Below are 19,752 nucleotides of genomic sequence, written 5' to 3'. Positions count from 1 at the left end.
CGGAGGCGGGGGGAAGGGGGATCTTGGGTACTTGGGGGTTTTGCTCTTTATTTCTTCTGAAGATGGGTCACGGTCTTGTAGAGACGAGTAAGCATGGTCATTATGGCTATATTGCCTCGCGACAACTTGTAGACTAGGTACAATTTCAAGGATTACCAGAAGGCTTCCAGGCCATCTTTCCATTGTGCAGGAACTCCTGTCCCTTGGACACTGCTTCGCTATTCTCCTGGCTCAGCCATACCGGCTCAATTCCTTGCAGCAAGTCCTTAATCTCATACAACCTTCCTCTATCTACGAATAAGATCTTTCCATAGAAAGGCGAGATGGCACCGTCATGCGTTACTCCCTCAGTGCGGCTGAAAGAAGCACAGATAAGCATCAAAGTCGCGACGTCCTCGGGCTCGTCAATGGGCAGCTCTGGTTCACAACCTCAGCGCTCAGCTCTCCATGAGTGTTTGCCACTTACGTGTCGTCTAGGGGTAAGCATCGTTAATCTTAATTCAATGGCCAAGGGACTCCAGGCATAGCCCTCGAATCACATTAATAACCCTATACGTAGTGGCAAGGTAGGGCATGAGCTGAGCTATCTCAAAGCCTCCTATTCTACTAACAAAAACAAGGCCCCCTCTACTACTCCGCCGCAAGTAGTCTATAACAATTTAGCTAGTAAATAATACGCCTCGCAAATTAATGTCCACTTCTAGTAGAGGAGCGCCCTGCTTCCCGAATGAGAGCAAGCTGATCCCGGCACTTGGCTACGTCGCACTAGATAAAGACAAAGTTATCTCCTAGGGATGAAGCAAGGGCCTGCCCCTATTCGGTGTTTCCGTCCCCTGCCACACAACCTTGGCATTGAGGTCTTCTCACCGTAGGATGGGAGAGACCAGGGTGCCAACACTCCAACCCAAACCTTTACATACCGTGAAAAGCAAGAGCTGCGGAACGTCCCCTATTCCATTGGAGCCACTTGTGATAACCACCACCAGGTCTATGACCGCCTTGAATAGAAATTGGGTTGGTTTGATCAGTGGCATGTTGGCTTGATGCCATCTGGATGGGCTCCGGACGATGACGAAGGAGATGACGAGGCTTATCTTGGTCCGAGATTGTCTGTCCGAAACACCCGCTTCCATTCCCATTTGCCACCCGGAACACCCGCGGGGCTAACGGCAAAGAGAAAGACCCATGGCAGGCAACCGGATCGATCCGCGGACCCAGACCCTGGCGTCGGCAGTTGAGTTCAGTCCAGGGGTGTGTTGCTTCTTAGATGCTCGCCTCGATAAGTTCTCCAGACTTCCCCGGATTCAAGTCAGATCCGTCCCCACCTGCCCACATACACACCAACACCAACACAACACACAAACACAATCAGCGGCGTGATCATCATGAATGAGGACAGCACCACCCAAGTCAGGCCTCTAAAGGTCCACCTCACGACTTGGATTGTCGTTACTGCATGTGCTCCGTTGCTGGCCGTATACAAGGAAGCCATATTGACAATGACCAGTGCATTAGCTTTGTTTATTTCTCCCAGCTCACGATCATCATCGGCTCCGGCTTCCTCGCGCCGCCCATCGGGGCCTTCTTCGGCGATTCCTCGAAGACCATGTGGTTTAACCAGTCTATTAACCTCCTCTCCGTCGCTGTGTGCCTACCAGTTTCCCAGATGGCAGACTATTGGGGCCGTAAATGGCTTCTTGTCGTGCTGCTCGCTATTGGCTTCGCCGGCACCATGATTATTGCTCGCGCCGAGAATATTGCGACTGTAATTGCTGGCTTCATATTAGTTGGCATTAACTATGGCTGCCAGCCTATCTTGTTCGCCGTGCCATCTGAGGTTCTCCCAAGAAGTATGCGGCCTGTAGCACAGGCTACTATTAGTATATCTTCCAGCATTGGGGGGTACCTCGGTCTTATTATGGGCGGTGCTCTTCTTCGATACAATGACCTCGAGAGCTATCGCATTTACTTCTACGTCGTAGCCGCTTTCTTTGGCATGTCGCTTCTTGGCGTCGTGTTTTTTTACTCGCCGCCCCCAAGAGAAGAACAAGTCGCTTTTGGGCTAAAGCAAAAGCTCGGAAAACTCGACTGGATCGGCTATGTTCTCATCGCAGCTGGGTTGACCTTGTTCTCTATGGCCCTCGCCTGGTCTGACAACCCCTATTCTTGGACGGATGCACATATTATCGCGCCCTTCGTTATAGGAGTTATTCTTATCATTATCTCCATCATCTATGAATGGCGCATTAAGAAGGATGGTAAGGCTGCCCAAAGTGTGTTGGATTGAAGCTTTCTGCTAACATCGCGCTCAAGGCATCGCCAACCATGCTGTTTTTGCCCACCGCAACACCGCTATCGCACTTCTTGCTTTGTTCATCGACGGCATATCCTTCTTTACTGCTAATAACTACTTCGCCCAGCAGTTTAGTATGTTCACTGGAAAGGATTTACTGATCACGGGCTTGGCTTTTGGCATGCTCTTTATCTGCGGTGGCGCGTCCCCAGTTGTCTTTGGCTGGGTATCAACCAAACTCCGCATCGTCCGTATACCCGGCGCAATCTCTTTGGCTCTTATCGTCCTCTTCAATGTCCTCATGGCAACTGTAACAGTATCGACACCAGAGGCTAACTACTGGGGCTATATGATCTTTGCCGGAATCGGTCTCGGAGGTGTTACCCCAACCTTCATGGTTGCTGCACAGTTAACCACGCCTCCGGAGCTCATCGCCCTAGTTTCCGGCCTTATTACCATTGCAAGGTCCGTCGGCGGCGTCATAGGCCTAGCCATCAACAACGCCATATTCAACAATACCCTCTCCTCAGAGCTTCCCGACAAGATTGGCGGGGCAGCCACCTCTCTCGGCTTTCCCAAATCGTCTCTCGAAATGCTAATTGCGGCTGTTATAAGCCAAGACAGTGCCGCTCTCGCCGAGATCCCTGGTGCCACTGCTGACATCATCGATGCGGCTCAGGCTGGTCGGTTGGATGCGTATGCAGTCGCCTTTAGGAACTGCTGGATTGCTTCTGCCTGCTTCTGTCTACCTGGTGTGATCGGTAAGCTTCACTCGCCTCAAAGATACATACATGTCTTCTGTGTGTCACTGATAACCGCTCGTGGTAGTTGCGCTTTTCCTAAAAGATCCTAGGACGGAGTTCAAGCCGCACATTGACGCTCCAGTCGAGGTCGAGCTAGCGGAGGAACAGAAGAGAGGGAAGGTGATCCAATTGGAAGATGTAAATGATGACAGAGAGGACGCTTGAGCAGAACATCACATTCTGCGACGGCGTCTCTGCCTGCGCAAATGGGAATTTGGGTATTGAGCTAGGTTTCTTCATAGACCTACAGGTTGCAGGGGGTTTGAATGCCAAACTGGGTACTTGACCCTGCTACCGCGCCGTCACAGGACTTCAGAAGATGGACAAGTCAACTTTAACCATGCTTTGCACAGTCCCAAATGTCGTGAAAAGTCTCACAGTTAGGTTGCCGCTGTCTAGCCCGTAGCTGGCTACCCGTCGTCCTCTATTCAAGTCAGGTGCACGATGTGAACTCAAGTCTTGGCAAGTCAGGATATCATATACGGCACTCGGTAAATCGCGGACAATTCGGAACAAACGGGTCTGCTATTGTTAGCTAACAAGATTCAATACAGTCGGTCGAATGGCAATCCACCTCACCTGTTTATCGGCGGTAATGCTGGTCAGCTCCCACGACAGCACCTCCATTGCCAAGGGCAACCATGGCTGCTTGGTGCATAAATGCAGGCCGGGCGAATATGATCAAGGTTCAACACCAACATGATTACTATAGAGTCTGAGAATAAGTTGACATTGCTTGCCGCATCATGATGGGGCACGTGTCTTTATAGACATTTGACCAACTTACTTGGTTGGAGTTTGCCATGATGCCTGGTCAACTTCCGATAGACGCAGCCAGATTAGGCAAACATGTGGCGAGTCTATACATGATGTGCTCTAGTTTGGGAAGCTTATTCTATTCTCAGTGTAAAATATAAACTTTATTGCCGTGTGGCCGATGCCATCATCCGAGAATATCTGCCCCGCAGGTGTGATGCCTTTCTAGAAGCACACACTACGTCGTCTCCGGCCAGATTGGGGGGATTCTTTATGTAGGCAAGATTAGCAATGGTTTTAGCACCTCGTGAGTACTGTCAATGCCTACCGGACTTCAACAACAGCAGACTTTCCACTCTGCACAGTGTTGACGGCCTCCTTGAGGACTGGTTCCACTTGATCCTCTGTCTCAATGAGAGCCCCGTAGGAGTTGCCTGCTGCAGCGGCGATACCGGCATAGTCAGGAGATGGCTCGAAGGAGAGATTGAGATCTGCAAGGGTTGCACTGGTTAGCAGGCTTGCCTGATGCATGATAGGGTCTCGCGGCGACCGGTGGAGAAAATATATACCTTTCCTGTCATGTCTCGATGAAAGCCCGTCCTTATGCACGAGAAGTGCTGACACCTTTGGAGCATTCCAACCACCATTGTTTAGCACGATAAGTAAGAAAGGTATATCATATCGCTTCGAGATCCAGAAGGCGCTTTCCATTTGAGAGAATAGAAACGTCCCGTCACCGACACTAGATGCGAAGTTACAGCAACGCTTTTTGCGTGTTCAGACTCGGTAGGACTTACATTGCACACACGAAGTCATGTGGTTTTGCGAGCTTCACGCCCATTGCTGCGCCTCCAAGCCATCCGAGACCACCGGCGCCTGATCCTAGGAGCCCCCCTGGCTATTTCGATCGTTAGCAAGCAGCATGCATGGAGGAAAATCGTATCCCGACAAACCTTGGTGAGATTCAAATGATGAATCACCGGGATGGCATTTGTGACAGCTTCCATGACGACGGTGGTGTTCTGGGGCAAAGATTCTCGCAGACGAGATATGAAGTATGGCACTCGAACGATACCATCTCCAGCAGGCACCTCCCGCGATAACAGACTAGCTCGCCATTCTTGATATCTGTTGCGCCTCGCCTCAAAACGACCAGCAAGACTTGATCTATCCAAATTCTGGCGGTCGAGAAACGCGTTGAGTTGTTCGAGGGCCAGCTCGCAGGACGCTGTGTACCTTCGGTGCGCATTGATGTAGAAGACTACAAGTGGATTAAGAAGTGAAATGCTTTGTTCTTGATAGGATCAACGTACGTGACATGTGCTGTTTGAGCGGATCGACATCAAGATGGAATATTTTAGCATCTTTTGCAGATCAGTAACACTAATCTGGTATGGCTATGGAGCTTGCCCCTTGGCCTAGGCACGAGGACTGTCCGAGTCTGGGCAGGGTAATGGGTGACTGACCTTTAGAAGGTGTCCCTTGTGTTGGAACCCACGGTACATCACAGTCCAGGACCAGGATAACATCGGCGTCCGGTACAAGAGGATGAGTCGAGATCGTGACTCCCCTGTATGCCTCGTGGGCACTGCTGATGCACAAATCGGAGCCGATAGTCTCAATTACTTCAATCGGCAACCTGTCGCATAGAGCTTCGAGCAGAGGTGGCGCTCGAACGTTCCGACCAAGGTAGCCTGTTATAACCAGAGGACGCTCTGCTCTTATCAACGACTTGCCGATTAATTCGATTTCTGATCTTGTTAAATTCATGTTCATGCCGAGGGCTGGGTATGTTGTGCTACTTGCCAGATTCCGGGAGCGGACAGGACACCGTGGCACCCCATCTTTCCTGGTCTATCTTCAGCGTGTTGACAGTCTCGTGAAAGTTAGCAGGATAAATGGTCCCTAGGACTTTGCCGACTTGCCTGTTCAAGAGCCTCCCGCGAGGCGGTCAGGTAGGCAGGCCCCTTGGGGTCCGACGTGGCAATCTGAATCGCCCGATTGACAAGCTGCTTGATGTTGTGGCCGACCCGGACTTCTGCTGTATATCTACAGTACTGTCGGACGATTGCAGCTTGATCCGGTACATCCTGGATCCAGTGAATGAATCTCAAGTGCTGTGTCAGCTCGGCTGTCATTGAAAGTCGAGCGTGTCTTACTCAGTCCGGGACCCTAGCAATTCGCCCTCCTGTGTAATGGGACTCAATCCGGCAAACATAAGGACCGGGACACGACCAATGGACGCATTGTGAATCGACTGCCCCATCGCAAGAGTGCCACAATCCACGTGTACAATGACGCATTGCTTGCATCGGTTAGTCTTGATCGCAGTTCAGGTTGCTATGATCGTACAGCGGTACCAGTGACTTGGCCATAGCCCAACGCAGCTGATAATGCAACTAGCTCTGAAGGACAGGTGACGATTGTGGGAAGTCTCTTTGTTTTATCTGTTGCCGGTTAATCGCAAAAATGATGGCGGCACGTTTCGGGCTCTCAGACCTGATTTGGACGCTGCCATTGCTTCCAAGAGCGCAGGATGATCGCTCCCCCTGCGAGGCCAATGTTAGTTCATGAGAAATGATTGCACGTGGTGTGACCATACAGGTTGACAAAGCAGTATCGTGTGCCTGCATCATCTATTTCCAGTCAGTTTGCCTATCATTGTCGTATTAGTCGCAACGCATACACAGAGCCTCGAAGAAATTTGACGCCCCCGTGACAGTGGACTGGGTAGGGACGCCATTTTCGGTAGACATGGAATTGCTAGCCATGTTTAGTGGCCCAATTTCTGTTCTTTTTTTTCGTTGATCTATCGGCTCTTGCGCCAAAAAAGTAAACCCAGTTTGGTATGAACAAGAGAGTTATAACAAGTAGGCACCGGCGACGCTGAGACTTGGCTGATTGTTTGATTTGAAACTCTCGTGGAAATTTCAAGGGTAAGCCACTTAACTCTTTGGAATGGGTAACTACCAGCAACGGGTGGCTATCAACAACGAACGGGTGGCTATCAAACCAGGTGGCCATGGGCTGTAAGTGGCCCCACAGGAACGTTGGGTGGCCATCAGCAATGAGTGGCTATGTACACCACGCAATTAACCAGTCTAGGCGACTACCCACAAAAGGTAGCTGTCCAAGAAAGGCAGATAGATGCCAAAAGTAGGTGTTATGCATTAAGGTTCCACTTTTTGCTCTTCTTCTTCTAACTCTGCATCGCGGGAAAGAAATATAATTAAGACATCCCATCTGCAAACCACATTCCGCTTGAAGCTACTCGTGTGCCCAAATTCCCTTTTTATCATACCTCTTTAAAGCAGTTTCAGATTTCATCGCCGGGTTCACATCCGCTCCCCCGCATCCCTAACAAAGACATGGCTTCTTATCCACCTGCACAGTGCTGCACAACTGGCTTCAGACATGAGTAAGTCCCTTCGCCCAGAGTCAACCTTCCGCCTGGAGCTTTCCAACCTGACGTGTATCTAGAGGAACGCCACAAGGAAAAGACATTCGGATTGCTGGCGGCAAGTATGCAGCCTATCTAGCGACGCCACCGCCAGACAAGGCCAAAAAGTCGACAGCTGTTCTTTATCTGCCTGATATCATGGGCGTTTGGCAAAACAGTCGGCTTCTGGCTGACGAGTTTGCTGCGAACGGCTACTTGACCCTGTTGCTTGACACGTTCAATGGCGATCCCATTCCTGTTAGATCAGTGGACGCCGACGAGGTGAACATTGCGGCCTGGCTTGCCGGTGGCTCCACTGGAGATAATCCTCACAATGAGCCAGCGGTCGACCCCATTGTCAAGGACGCTATTAAGGTGTTGAAGGAAGAGTATGGAGTGAAGAAACTCGGTGCTGTCGGGTATTGCTTCGGCGCCAAGGTAGGTTGATACCTTAAGCTCATGGGCGGGAAAGCCCCAAGAAGATTCGGGGACCTTAACTGACCTACCATGTAGTACCTTGTTCGGCACTTCAATGAGGGTATTGATGTTGGTTACCTCGCGCACCCTAGTTTCGTCAACGCCGATGAGCTCGCCGCCATCAACGGCCCCATCTCTATTGCAGCAGCCGAGACGGATCACATTTTCCCACCCGAGAAGCGGCACGAGACTGAGGATATCCTGCTGCGTAACGGGAAGACCTATCAGCTGACGCTGTTTTCCAAGGTGGCGCATGGCTTCGCTGTAAGGAGTGACGTATCCAAGCGTGAGCAGAAGTGGGCAAAGGAGCAGGCCTTCTACCAAGCTATTGTATGGTTCAACGAGTATTTAGAGTAGTGTAGCGTTACAGAGTTCAAAACATGAGGATAAGAAAATATATTCTTATCTGTAATATAAGAAGCTATTAGCCGTAATAGTAAGAAATATAAGTATTAATATATTAGTGTTTAAATCTAATATAACTTAATTAGTTTACCTTTAAAATTAATAACAGTTATAAAGAATTAAAGAAAAAGATATATTTAATATTTAAGATAATACCTTTTTTTATTCTTATAAAGAATTAAGATCTTAGATTATTTTCTTTAATTAACTATTAATACTATTATTTATATCTTTACTCTAGATATTCAAATAAATACTAAAATAAAAAAAATCTTAGTTATATACATAAAACAAATTTAGCTACTATACCTAAGTATTAGTATAGTATATATTTTTAATATAATAGTTAATTTAATAACTTATCTAAAGGCTATTACCTCCTTTCTTTATCGTCCGCGCCATAGCCTTCTTCATTTAGTCTACTCTATCCCACGAGCCGGAGTTCTCCTGGCCGGCCAAAGAAGTCACGTGCCCACCCTTGGAGCTATTGTTCCGGGTCCATTCCGATAAATTCAGGCGAGGATAAAACTTTTAAAATTAACCCCTATATGTTAAAAAAAAAACCCACGTTCAAGACGCGTCCTCCACATCTTAGACCCTTTACTTAAAAATTCCTTCAAAAAACCTATCAATAACATCCACATCTTCCAGCTCTCCAATCCAACTGACATATTGATCCGGCCGGATAACCACAACACAGCCCCTAGTAGTATCAATGCCATAGCTTGCATACGCCTGCCCATGCCCTTCATGATATGACACGTCGTCGACAAAAACCTTTTCATAATCCCAGCCATATTCTTCTGAGTAAGGGTGGAAAATGTCCGGCAGCGAGAGCAGCTCAACCTCGTGTCGGGGGGAAGAATGAACTGTGAGAATTTCGAAAAATGAGGCCAACCTTTGACCCTCTTCCGGCTTGTGACGGTTCAAGAATGAACTAGGCGAGCTCAATGCTTTGCCAAGTGCTGACAACCGCGAGAACTGGGCAGGATCGAGCACATCTCCAGCGAAGACGACAACTCGCCAGGCCCCGGTGCTCGGCATCAGTTCTTGAAGATGCCATGGCCTCGCATCTGACTGATTCAAAACCTTGCAACTTGGTATGCGCATTCCAATGGGAATGTTTGGAGCAAGTTCTTGCTTCCCAATCGTCGCGATGGCTCCTGTTCCATCCGCGTTTCCAATGGCCTGGGGCTTGGCTACAATGACACTTGCACCGTAGTCGACAGCGCAGCCGCTGGCAAATAGGTTGCCTTTCTCAAAAACTTGCTTGAATGTCTTCAGGTCCACGCCCCCTTCATCCAGGACGTCCTTTGCAGGCCGGCCTGAGAAGAGGCGAGAAAACCTTTGATCAAACTCGATCAGCTCTTTTGCCACTTGCCTCCGTTCGGTAGTGTATGTCGTGAGAAGCGATCGCTTCGCCCACCCTTTGACGACAGAAGCTAGCTTCCACCCCAGATTGAATGCTTGAGTCACGTTGGTTAGAGTCGTATGATGCTGAAGGACGCACTTGAACTTACTGTCATGCATACTGATATTCATGCCTTGACCAGCTTTCGGGCTGTGTGTGTGCACTGCATCGCCAGCAAGGATGACGCGATCATGTGCATTGAATTTCGAGCCCACTCTTTGTCCGATGCGGTATGCAGTCCACCAGTGGCAATGCTTGTAGCTGACCTTGTAAGGCGAGAGGATCTTGTTGGCCGCTTGGACCAAGGTCTGCGGCGTGATCTTGAAACGGTCGATCTTGAAGCATGTCAGTCGATGGTGGCAATATCAATGTGGGTTTTAATCCAAACCGCTTACAGCATTACCGTTGTCATCTACCTCTGTGACCTGGATGTAGAGCCTGACATATTTGTTCTCTCGAGGAATGACCATCATGCTGCCAGAGTCCGAGTGAATGGCGCAGCGATACCTGATATCGGCTGATGCCTGGCGTAAGTGTTGCTTCTGCAGAGTGCCGAACACAGTTAAGACTCACGAAAGTCCGTAATTGGAATTATATCGAGCACGCCCCTGTTCCATCTCGTCAGCAATCCACTTCCTAGTTTAGGCATGCAACGGTACTGACCATATGTAATCTGTCTGGTCACCTTCCATCACGGATCCAATTTGCCGCCGGGTCCACGAGTGTGCTCCGTCACAGCCGACCACATATTTAGCCAGGACCTTCTCCGTGCGTGTCCCTTTGGTGGTTCGCGCATTCTGCAAGATCTCGTCCGTGCTGTCCGCTGTGAGATTGCTTCTGTAAAGTCCGTTTGGAACACTTGGCTCTCGCTCATCAGCCGGAACGTGAGGAGGAGAGTCAGCATCCGGCCTGGGTAAGCTGCGAAGAGTAACTGAGATGGGATAATCCTCGCTTTCAACCTTGTCGGCATCAATAGTAAGGGACTCTGGCATTACACCGTACTCCACCTCGATGTCACTGAACTTGTCAATGTACCTGAGTAGATTGTCCTCAATACGTGCTGAGAGTTGATGGGTTGTTAGCAAAAGGTCTGAGGCGATCACCAGGGTGTCTCTGGTACCTTGATGTAGAGTTGCTTGCTGAAAGCGACTGAGGCCAGGCATTGTATCCACAATTCTGTCGGATCGGTACAGCTTCTTGTTCTCACCTGGGTTCTTGAACACAGTTAGCAACTATTTCAGGTCAAGATGAGTTGTACAGTCGTCACCCAGAATCGAATTTCCAGCATGTGGTTTGCTTCCCGCCAAACGTCCTGACCGAATCCAAGAGAGTCGAATATCTATGCACAAGTTGGTGAGTTTCTCATCTCAGGACGATCTAGCAATGGGCTTACTTCGAACGTCCTACTCTGCAGACCATCTGCTTGCCTGGTGTCCTATAAGCGATAGGGTTTTCCAGTGCTCCGGGAGGCATCTTCTCACCCGCTGTTGATTCTATCAAATCGCTTGTCGACGATGCGAGCTTTGATGCCAAGCCGAGCCAGCCATGTCATAAGCATGAGGCTGAATATTGTTAGCCAGGGCTTGATTGGTGAAGTGCCCAGTTGATGCGCTCACCCCGAAGGCCCAGCTCCGATCACGAGCACATCGATCTTGGATTCAGCTACTGAGCTCATTGCGCACTCTGTTTAGGGGGGGTTATGGTAGAGAAATTCAGAAATTTGAACCGTACTCAATGAATGATTCAGGTTTAGTCTATATACTTGTATAGGTTTAATATCACCTACTCGTTCAAACCGTAATGGAATGGGCCTCAAGGTGCGGAGGTTCCAATTGGTCTGCGGAGATTCCGGACGGATACCACAACACGGCCCTATATTGTTGAGGTTGGCCTCCGCTTTGGCAACAAACGTAGCCGTGATTGGTAAAATCTGTTAAAGATACATACCGCTTATAAGAGTAAGCACTTCATAAATACGCTCTAATTCATCTATGAGACACTCCGCTCCTTACGGCTTAGCCCTTGCAGGGTTAAATGGAAGAGAAGGTTAGGTTGCGGGGGTGGCGTCGTACCGGCCCCCGCATTTCAAATCTACTTGATCTCGCAATCTTGCTGAAATGCCGCCCCTGACTCCGCAAGTTTCCAACGTCGTTCATGACTGCCCAGGTGACAGCTTTCGAATGCTACCAAGACGGTATCAGCAGCTAGATTGGCAAGATGGCCAGCGCCGTCTCCACAAACATAGTCGTTGCTTCCAGTAGGACAAGGGCGGTCCGCAAGAAGGCTCCCGAGGCCTGTGGGCGCTGTCGGGAGAAGCGGATCAAGGTGACTCAAGCTCTGAAAGGGAGCACTCGGATTCCGCTGACAGTTGTCCTAGTGCAATGGTCTCCAGCCTTGTGATCAATGCGACAAGAAAGAAGTGCAGTGCGTCTTTTCCTTTGCACCATTAGTTTCGCCAAGCGGGCATGAGGTTCTTGTTGAGTGCGTCTCCTCTCGAATATCGCCATGCGACTCTAACGTTTTTGAAGGAAACTAAATCTCGTACTCTCCCGTCTCGACAGAATCGAAGAACAAGTAAACCGACAAGCCAGGATTCTTGCCCACACTCCCGATCCGAGCCTGCAGAAGCCGAGGAAGCACCCTTCCGAGAGACGATCCAGTGGCGTTGCTCAGTTGAACGAACAGACTGGGTGCTTCGAGTACTATGGTAAATCCCACTTCGGACATTTGGACTCATCATCCCATCTCACAACGAGCAGGACAAACCTCGACGTTCATGACGGCTTCTTTTCTGAACAAACGGGTCAGGCAGCTTGACGACGTGTTGGAGGGCAATCCGCCCGCCAAGCGGCGCCGAAACGATTTAGCGGCCGGACAACAGGCACCGAACGACAAAAGCTCCGACAGTCTTGGGTTGGAGGGCCTAACAAGTTTCTGTGACTATGTTGTCCCGTTGAACGATCTCCGTGGCGATCGATACCTGCGTGAAGCCATCGCCGGCCGCCATATCGATAGCTTCTTCCGCACTATTCACATCTTCCTCCCCATTCTCGACATCGGTGCGTTTAGAACACGATACGGCTCGCTGAGGCATCTTTTTGGAGACCGAAGACTTTTCCTCGCTACTCTTGACGATCCAAGGCGACCGCAGTTTGTCTGCTTGCTGTATGCCGTGCTTGCACTCGGTGCGCTGTACGAGGATGAGCGAGAAGACAGCTCTTCTTGGGCTTCGTGGTATTTTGCAGAGGCGCAAGAAATGCTGGGGCGTTTGCTGAATTCTAGCAATATACAACTAGTCCAAGCTGCCACCCTTCTGGTTTGCAAATCCACACTCCCTCACTTGATCATCTCGCACTAACCAACTTCTCTCTATAGGGCGCTTACGCTCAGCATACGATCAAACCCAACCGTAAGATACTCTTGGCACCCTTTTTTGATGTATTCAAGGTCTGATTAACCAGTCGCATACATCCTTAATGGTGTTGCGACTCGATTGGCATTCTCGACCGGACTGAATGTTGAGTCGTTGCATTCGTCGCTCGGAGTCGATGCCGAAGAGGCGAGGCGCACGTGGTGGGTTATTTACATCCAGGAAGTGGAGCTGAGTCTTGATGCTGGCCGACCCATGTCCCTGCGCACCTCGGAGATGAATATGGACTATCCCACTGTGCAGGTATGGTTACCGTGTTACTATTGCTATCCCACTAACACTTGTCAAGCTTCCATCCGACCAAGAAGCCGTGCCAAACTCAGCCCAGGTTGCCTTTATCCAATACCTGGCAGAACTCGCCAAAATAATCCGCAGAATCATCAAACTTGTACCGAAGCTCTCTTGTCTTGACCTTTGGTGCCAATGCTTACTATCTTTTCAGTCTGCCGAGTCCGCCGAACCCAGCTCGCTCAAGCTCGAACAAAGAGAGGCGTTGCGCCAGGAATTGGAAGGTTGGAGGGCTTCGCTTCCTGGTTACCTTGCCTTTCCAGATGTTAGCCAAGAGGTGTACAACAGCTATGATCCCGCTTACTTGTACGACTGGAAAGCTAGACAGCAAAGTAGTCTTCGAATACGTGAGTCGTCTCCTCCATCTTCCGCTCAACACGCTGCATTACAGTAAACCTCTTGTTGAATTGCTTACACCACCCACAGACTATGACCTCGCCAAGATCATCCTTCTCCGAGGCACCATCCTGAGAAAGCCAATCGATCGCCATGCCTTGACCAGTAAGCCATTGTCTGGCCTTCACCAATCGTTCTATATAGATGCAGCCAGGGACACAATACGGCATATTCACAAGCTGTTTACATTAGCGCCAGGACTGAGGCGCTGGAGCTACTACTGCTTCTATTGCCTGCAGTCCACGCTCGTTCTTTTGCTCAAGGTTGCCGACGATCAGCATTCTCGAAACCGCCAGCAGAGACATGCCGGTAATCAGCCCAGCTCACTGTCACCCTTGGAGACAGACCCAGGAAGAGCAGAAGAGGACAGGAAGCTCTGCCAACTTGCTGTTGAAGTTTTCGAATCCATCAAACTGAAAGCCTCACAGCGCTGTGCTGATGTTGTGCGCCAATTTCTTCACAAAAGGTCATCGGCGACCCGTAGAGAGCGACGCCCGGAGCTCTCCCCATCGTCGTCACTGATGTCGGGGCATCACGAATCTGCACATTACGGGGCCTCCCCGAGCACTACTAAAGAGAGGCCCCGCGAGTCAGAGCGGGTTGGAAGTGTCGACGGCAGTGACAACACCTCTCCCCAAGTGTCCTTAAACGGGCTTCATGTTGATCTTTTCGACGCTTTTTACAGCAACGACTTGAGCCAGGATTTTAATCTCGACCCACAACAGGCATTCTTTGGCCATGAAGCTCCTCAAGCCTTGTCGTCGGGCACAAGACTGGAGGGATCGGGAACCAGTGACTGGATAAGCGGCAGTATGCCTCCTTGTGACAGCTCTCGTCAGCCAGATTGGTCGGTTGAATGAGGATACGTGCAGTAATACACATTTGACAAACCTCGCTGAGGGAAGTTTTATTAGTATTAAATATATTTTAAAAAGTAATTTAACCTCATAGTATACCTAAGGGTAAATTAAGGCAACTTAGTTAAAGAAATATAGTTTTATATATAATTAAGCTATTATATTTAATGCCTTTTAATATAAGAGTTAATATTAAATAAGCTTTATAGATACTTCTATATCTAATACTTTACCTTAAGAAACCTTCTTTAATTATAATAATAAAAATAATATATTTTGTATTTAAAATTAATATAAATAATATTAACTAAGTATACTTACTATAATTATAAGATATATTTTCTTACTTAATAATATTAATATATTAATGTAATAATATTTTAATATAATATAATACTCTTATAATTGGTTTACCTTATTAAGGTTAAATCTTTAAAAGATATTATAATACCTTAAAAAGAATTAGCCTATTAAGGCTCTTAGACCTAAAGAGGCTCCTAATAGCCTCTAGGCCCTTATTAGACCTCTAGAGAGTAAATTTAAGTATTTTTAGTTACTTTTTACTTATTAATAAATAAGTATTTAATAGTAATACTAAGAGATATTTTATTAAGGCATAGAGAAAAAAAGCTTAAGCGCTTAGTAATATAAATTAATTATAATAAATTATAACCTTAAGATAAAGTATTAGCTAAATATAATAAAAAGAGATATAATTATAAGAATTTCTTTATTACTTGGAGTAAGTCTAGATAATAAGTTAATAAGTAAGAAAAAAGATTTATAAGCTTTTTAATAAATAAGCTATAAGATAAAGATAAAATAAAATTAAGTTTAATAAGAACTTTATTAATATAATTCTAAATAAAGTTTTAAGATATAAAAATATAAATATAATATAATATAATAAATAACTTAATTAAATTACTAAGAATGAAATATATATAAATTTGAGATAGAAATTAAATTATTTTGTAATATAATAAAATATAGATTATTAATATAAAATATTAAATATACAAGTATATATAGAATATATTTATTATTAATATTTATATTTAAAAATATTAAAGAAAATAACTTAATTAAATATAAAATTATATTTCTTTTAATAAGTTATTTTAATTTATATTTATATATATATTATAAAATTAAATTAATTATAATTAATAGTTTATATAGCTTATTTATATAAGTTATATATTTATTAAGTGCCTTAATATTTTATTTAAATTTTAATATAGTTTTTAAAAATCTATATTATTATATTATTATATTTGTTTTAATTTTTTATTTAAGTAAAAATTAATAATTATACTATATTAATTAAGTTATTTTTAATTATAGTATATTTCTTATAGTATTTATATATTAAGATATATATATATTAGTTAAATATAATATATAGTATATCTAATTATTAAACCTGAAAAAAAATTAAAAACTATTATAAATACAATCCTATTAAGGCTATAAGTAGAAATATATACTAGTTTAATACCTTATTTAAGCTAGTAAAGTTACTAAGATATAAGAAATAATAATTTAAATTAAATAAATAAATTAAAAAAAATATAAAAAAAGAAATAAATTTTTATACTATTAAGTTTTAGAAATAAGTTAACCTATTAGGAGGAAGAAGATTTTAGCTATTACTAATAAAATAAGTTAATAGTTTCTTAGAGGAATAAATATACTAACTATAGCTACGAAGTCTAGCACTAACTCTTAATTTCATTTCATAGCATTTCTAAAAGAGATCTTTTATACTTCTAAGTAAAATAAATATTATAAAAAATATTATGGGTAATTAATTAATTAAAAGTAATAAAGATTATCGCGAGAAACAAAACCTAAAAGCTCTTTTCTCTCGTTATGACCTCTAAAGGAGATAATAATAATCAAGGCGAAATCCGCCCTCGACCTTTTATCTACGTATAAGCAAAATAACTGACGGCTCAAAGCAGCCTAATGCACCTCTCCCCCAACTCAATAGGAGGATTAGCAAGGTCTAGGTCGGCTAGAGCTTAAATGTAACATTTCGACGAGTTGCTAAACTTTCGCTAATTGGCATATATTAACTTTAAACACAATCCTCAAGATAATACAATTCAAGTTATCCACCTTTTACAGCCTCAACTTCTCATAAGTATACACCGGCATAAATTCAAGCACTCTCAGAAGCAGAAAAAGGTCTTCCATTGTAACGGAAGGGCAAAAAAGATCGTAGCATGATCTCCGTGATCCGCCAGCCATTGTACAAGAGGCTTATGCTTTTGAATCTCGTACCTTAAACCAGCCGCTGTAACGCGGATAGACAAACCACACGCATGTGGTCTCCAAAGGCTTTCCCGGATGCTCCAACTCGAGGTCAACCTTGCGGACAATTTCAGGCACCACCTTGGTCAATTCCAGCAGGCTGATGTTCATCATAGAGTCGATGATGCTGGTCCGTTCGTGACCTATCCAGCGCTCTGGTCGGAACACCTCAGGATCTGGGCCATAGGTGTCTCTGCTGTTGTGCAACACCCATGCATTCAAGCCAACCTCGGTCTACACGCCTGGTCCGTAGAAGGTAAGAGCACGCGACTGATAACGTACACCTGCAGGAAAATAGTGGCCCGACAGTTCGATGCCACTCCTTGGCACAATACGTGGCAAGATGGTTCCCACGGCCGGATGAAGACGCAGTGTCTCCTTCATAACAGCCTGTAGGTAGGTCATGTTCTGGGCCTCCTGGAAGGTGAGGGGATCCGAGATACTGCCGTCGGCGGCTTTTATGTCAATTTCCTTGCGCAGTTTAGCAAGTTTATCGGGATTCGAGTAGAGTAAGTATAAAGCGGAGCTTAGTGCGACGGCTGTGGTGTCTGAACCGGCCTCGATATTGCTGCCACAGGCGAGCATATTTGGCAGTTCGAGACGCCCTTGCGATTTCATGTCAAGGACCTTCTTCAAGAATGTATTGTACTTCCTGGCGCCCTTGGTTGTCGATTGTGCATTGGCTTCTTGGTTCTTGTGAATCTGTTCAGTCGCAAATCCCTATTTGTACTAGGGTGATCTCTTCTGTGATGGATAGCTGAGCTGCCTTGGTGTTATATAAGACGGACCACTATGCTAACGGCAACCAGTCCATGTAGACGTCCCAATACCGCCACTTCTAAGGCCTTATTCTTCTAAGCTAAAAAAAATAAAAAATAAAAAAATACTTCCTGACTAGCCACTGGATATCCTAGGTGCGAAGGGGCGAGGAGGGATATCAGGTGAGGCTCCACCTCGGCTAAGGCATCTCTGAATCTAGGCCGGGGCCCAATGGGGGTTTAAGGCGGGGTCCCCGCATTATCGCGGGCCCTGGAGCAGGTACCAGTACGAGTATATACTTACTGTAGTTATGGTTCGGTGGGGAGAGGGAGAGTGGGGAGTTCTATCTCTCCCGGCCGGCTGGTCGACACTCTATCCATCGAGTGGCTTGACTAGTCTCGGAATCCGAAGCTAGCCGCCTATCCGGGATGCTTACCTGGGCAGGGCAAGTGCCGAGTCGAGGCACAGGTGAGGGCGGGGAGGTAGGGGGTGGGGGTCATGGCCTGGTTCCTTGCCCACTTTCCTGAGGTGATAAGAACAAGGTTGCGGCATCAAGATTCAACGTTTCTCTAGGATAATGTGTTTTTTGTTACATTGTGTTCAAAGTTGATGTGTACCAGCCAAAGTTTGGCAATTTGCCGAGATGTTGCATTCAAGCTCTAATCTACCCGATCCTCGCCGTAATCCTCCTCTTTCTCGTACGGAGGTTAGAGCAGTTAAATACCCCATGAGAGAGGCTTAACGTTTCATGATAATGCAGCTGGGTATGACTCTTTGACTGCAGGCAGCTGAGGGTTAAAAAAAAGGCCACTGTGTTAGCATTGGGATATGACGCTATAATGTGTTGAAAATGTGTTCTTTATTAGAGTTGAAGTCCGGCCCTTGATGGGGAAACTGAGTCACAAGATAGTCTCTCTAGGAACCGAGATGCTTGTCGTTTCTTCATCTCCTTAGCAGCAACTCGTCCTCCTACAAACATGGTGACCCAAGTCAAGAATGTCGCACTCGTTGGTGTAAGTTCCCTTGACCACACCACTGTTGCTTACGGAGCGCACAAGTAACGACACATAACCAGGCCAGCGGTAATCTAGGGGTTGTCATCCAGAATGACTTCCTCGCACAGCTAGACTCACCCCTCCGTGTCTCCGTCTTAACAAGACAGGGCTCCGATGCCAAGTTCCCCGCTGGCTTGAATGCCATCTCAACCGACTACAGCCCGGCGTCTCTTGAGCAAGGCTTGAGGGGACAAGATGTGGTTATCATGTTCCTCCCCCCGGAATCTACCGTCGACCACGAAACCGTCATGGACGCGGCCGTCAGGGCTGTCGTCAAGCGCTTCTTCCCTTCCGAGTATGGCGTAGGACCTATCACCCCGAGTTTTCCAACAACGTCTTGCTCGCCGCCGAGAAGCGATCGATTGTCAAGTATTTAGAGCAGACTCAGGATGTCACGAGCTGGACTGCTGGTCTGTGTAATCCCTGGATCGACTTCGTACGTCTCTCCAACCTGTCATTGCCACTGCCTTCACGTCCCCGGCCATACATCGACTGAGCTGACATTCGTAGTGTTATCGATGGGCTTCTTGGTGTTGACGTCAACACCCGCCAAGTGCGCTTGTACAACGGCGGCCATGTACCAATCTCCACGGGCCCCCGTGACCTGGCGGCCCAGGCCCTCTACACGCTCCTAACTGACCCAGAGCGGTTCGAAGAAGCAAAGAACATGTACATCCATGTGGCTTCTTACACCGTGACACAAAACGAGATTCTCTCGGTCGTGGAAAAGCTGACCGGTCAGAACTGGAAGGTCGAGAATCTCAAGTCCAACGAGGTTGTGTCTGAAGCGTTGGAGAGCATCAAGAACGGGTGGAATTGGGGCCTTGCTCTCCAGGTCCAGGCAATTCTGTTTGACCGAGGCTCGGACGGGCACGCAAGGGGTGACTTTCGGCCGTTGGGGATATGGATTAACAAGCTGAATCTGCCCAAAAGCACTCCGGAAGAAGACCCGAGGGGTCCTCTTGCTGGGGAGTGGAAGGGAATTCTTCACTGGCAGCCAGAGAAGCTTCCAAACTACACACTCAAGCAGGATATTGCTCTCGGCACGCGCCTGTAAGTCATGC

At 46.8% G+C, this 19,752-nt stretch overlaps 7 protein-coding genes across 7 annotated transcripts; 4 read left to right on the top strand and 3 right to left on the bottom strand.

Moving 5' to 3' along the window:
- Positions 1-1,385: 1,385 nt before the first annotated feature.
- On the top strand, positions 1,386-3,261 carry NCS54_00888000 (MFS domain-containing protein; the record flags this gene model as incomplete). Its single annotated transcript, XM_053154247.1, has 4 exons — positions 1,386-1,454; positions 1,508-2,258; positions 2,314-3,054; positions 3,122-3,261. 4 exons carry the CDS (start codon positions 1,386-1,388, stop codon positions 3,259-3,261), a joined length of 1,701 nt encoding a protein of 566 aa, XP_053010222.1.
- A 915-nt stretch (positions 3,262-4,176) lies between these two features.
- Positions 4,177-6,623, bottom strand: NCS54_00887900 (Pyruvate decarboxylase; the record flags this gene model as incomplete). The annotated part of the gene is made up of 12 exons (XM_053154246.1): positions 4,177-4,343; positions 4,422-4,594; positions 4,650-4,750; positions 4,806-5,113; positions 5,166-5,216; positions 5,319-5,696; positions 5,765-5,961; positions 6,012-6,157; positions 6,205-6,299; positions 6,352-6,401; positions 6,455-6,488; positions 6,539-6,623. The coding sequence occupies 12 exons, from the start codon at positions 6,621-6,623 to the stop codon at positions 4,177-4,179; spliced, it is 1,785 nt and encodes a 594-aa protein (XP_053010221.1).
- Positions 6,624-7,220: 597 nt separating this feature from the next.
- On the top strand, positions 7,221-8,125 carry NCS54_00887800 (MFS domain-containing protein; the record flags this gene model as incomplete). Its single annotated transcript, XM_053154245.1, has 3 exons — positions 7,221-7,270; positions 7,333-7,729; positions 7,805-8,125. 3 exons carry the CDS (start codon positions 7,221-7,223, stop codon positions 8,123-8,125), a joined length of 768 nt encoding a protein of 255 aa, XP_053010220.1.
- Positions 8,126-8,773: 648 nt separating this feature from the next.
- Positions 8,774-11,259, bottom strand: NCS54_00887700 (Hypothetical protein; the record flags this gene model as incomplete). Its single annotated transcript, XM_053154244.1, has 10 exons — positions 8,774-9,639; positions 9,694-9,919; positions 9,980-10,101; positions 10,158-10,192; positions 10,248-10,644; positions 10,705-10,798; positions 10,843-10,923; positions 10,978-11,011; positions 11,066-11,146; positions 11,201-11,259. The coding sequence occupies 10 exons, from the start codon at positions 11,257-11,259 to the stop codon at positions 8,774-8,776; spliced, it is 1,995 nt and encodes a 664-aa protein (XP_053010219.1).
- A 542-nt stretch (positions 11,260-11,801) lies between these two features.
- On the top strand, positions 11,802-14,558 carry NCS54_00887600 (Hypothetical protein; the record flags this gene model as incomplete). The annotated part of the gene is made up of 9 exons (XM_053154243.1): positions 11,802-11,909; positions 11,962-12,065; positions 12,113-12,291; positions 12,344-12,900; positions 12,960-12,993; positions 13,046-13,257; positions 13,304-13,402; positions 13,457-13,649; positions 13,729-14,558. 9 exons carry the CDS (start codon positions 11,802-11,804, stop codon positions 14,556-14,558), a joined length of 2,316 nt encoding a protein of 771 aa, XP_053010218.1.
- Positions 14,559-16,823: 2,265 nt separating this feature from the next.
- On the bottom strand, positions 16,824-17,459 carry NCS54_00887500 (Hypothetical protein; the record flags this gene model as incomplete). The annotated part of the gene is made up of 2 exons (XM_053154242.1): positions 16,824-17,108; positions 17,157-17,459. 2 exons carry the CDS (start codon positions 17,457-17,459, stop codon positions 16,824-16,826), a joined length of 588 nt encoding a protein of 195 aa, XP_053010217.1.
- A 1,151-nt stretch (positions 17,460-18,610) lies between these two features.
- Positions 18,611-19,745, top strand: NCS54_00887400 (NmrA domain-containing protein; the record flags this gene model as incomplete). The annotated part of the gene is made up of 3 exons (XM_053154241.1): positions 18,611-18,646; positions 18,709-18,983; positions 19,199-19,745. 3 exons carry the CDS (start codon positions 18,611-18,613, stop codon positions 19,743-19,745), a joined length of 858 nt encoding a protein of 285 aa, XP_053010216.1.
- Positions 19,746-19,752: the final 7 nt, after the last annotated feature.

The sequence above is a fragment of the Fusarium falciforme genome, chromosome 7 (genome assembly GCF_026873545.1).
Source record: "Fusarium falciforme chromosome 7, complete sequence".
Taxonomy (NCBI): Eukaryota; Fungi; Ascomycota; class Sordariomycetes; order Hypocreales; family Nectriaceae; genus Fusarium; species Fusarium falciforme.
Note: the sequence above shows the minus strand (reverse complement) of the source record. Positions and strands in the feature narration are given on the sequence as shown.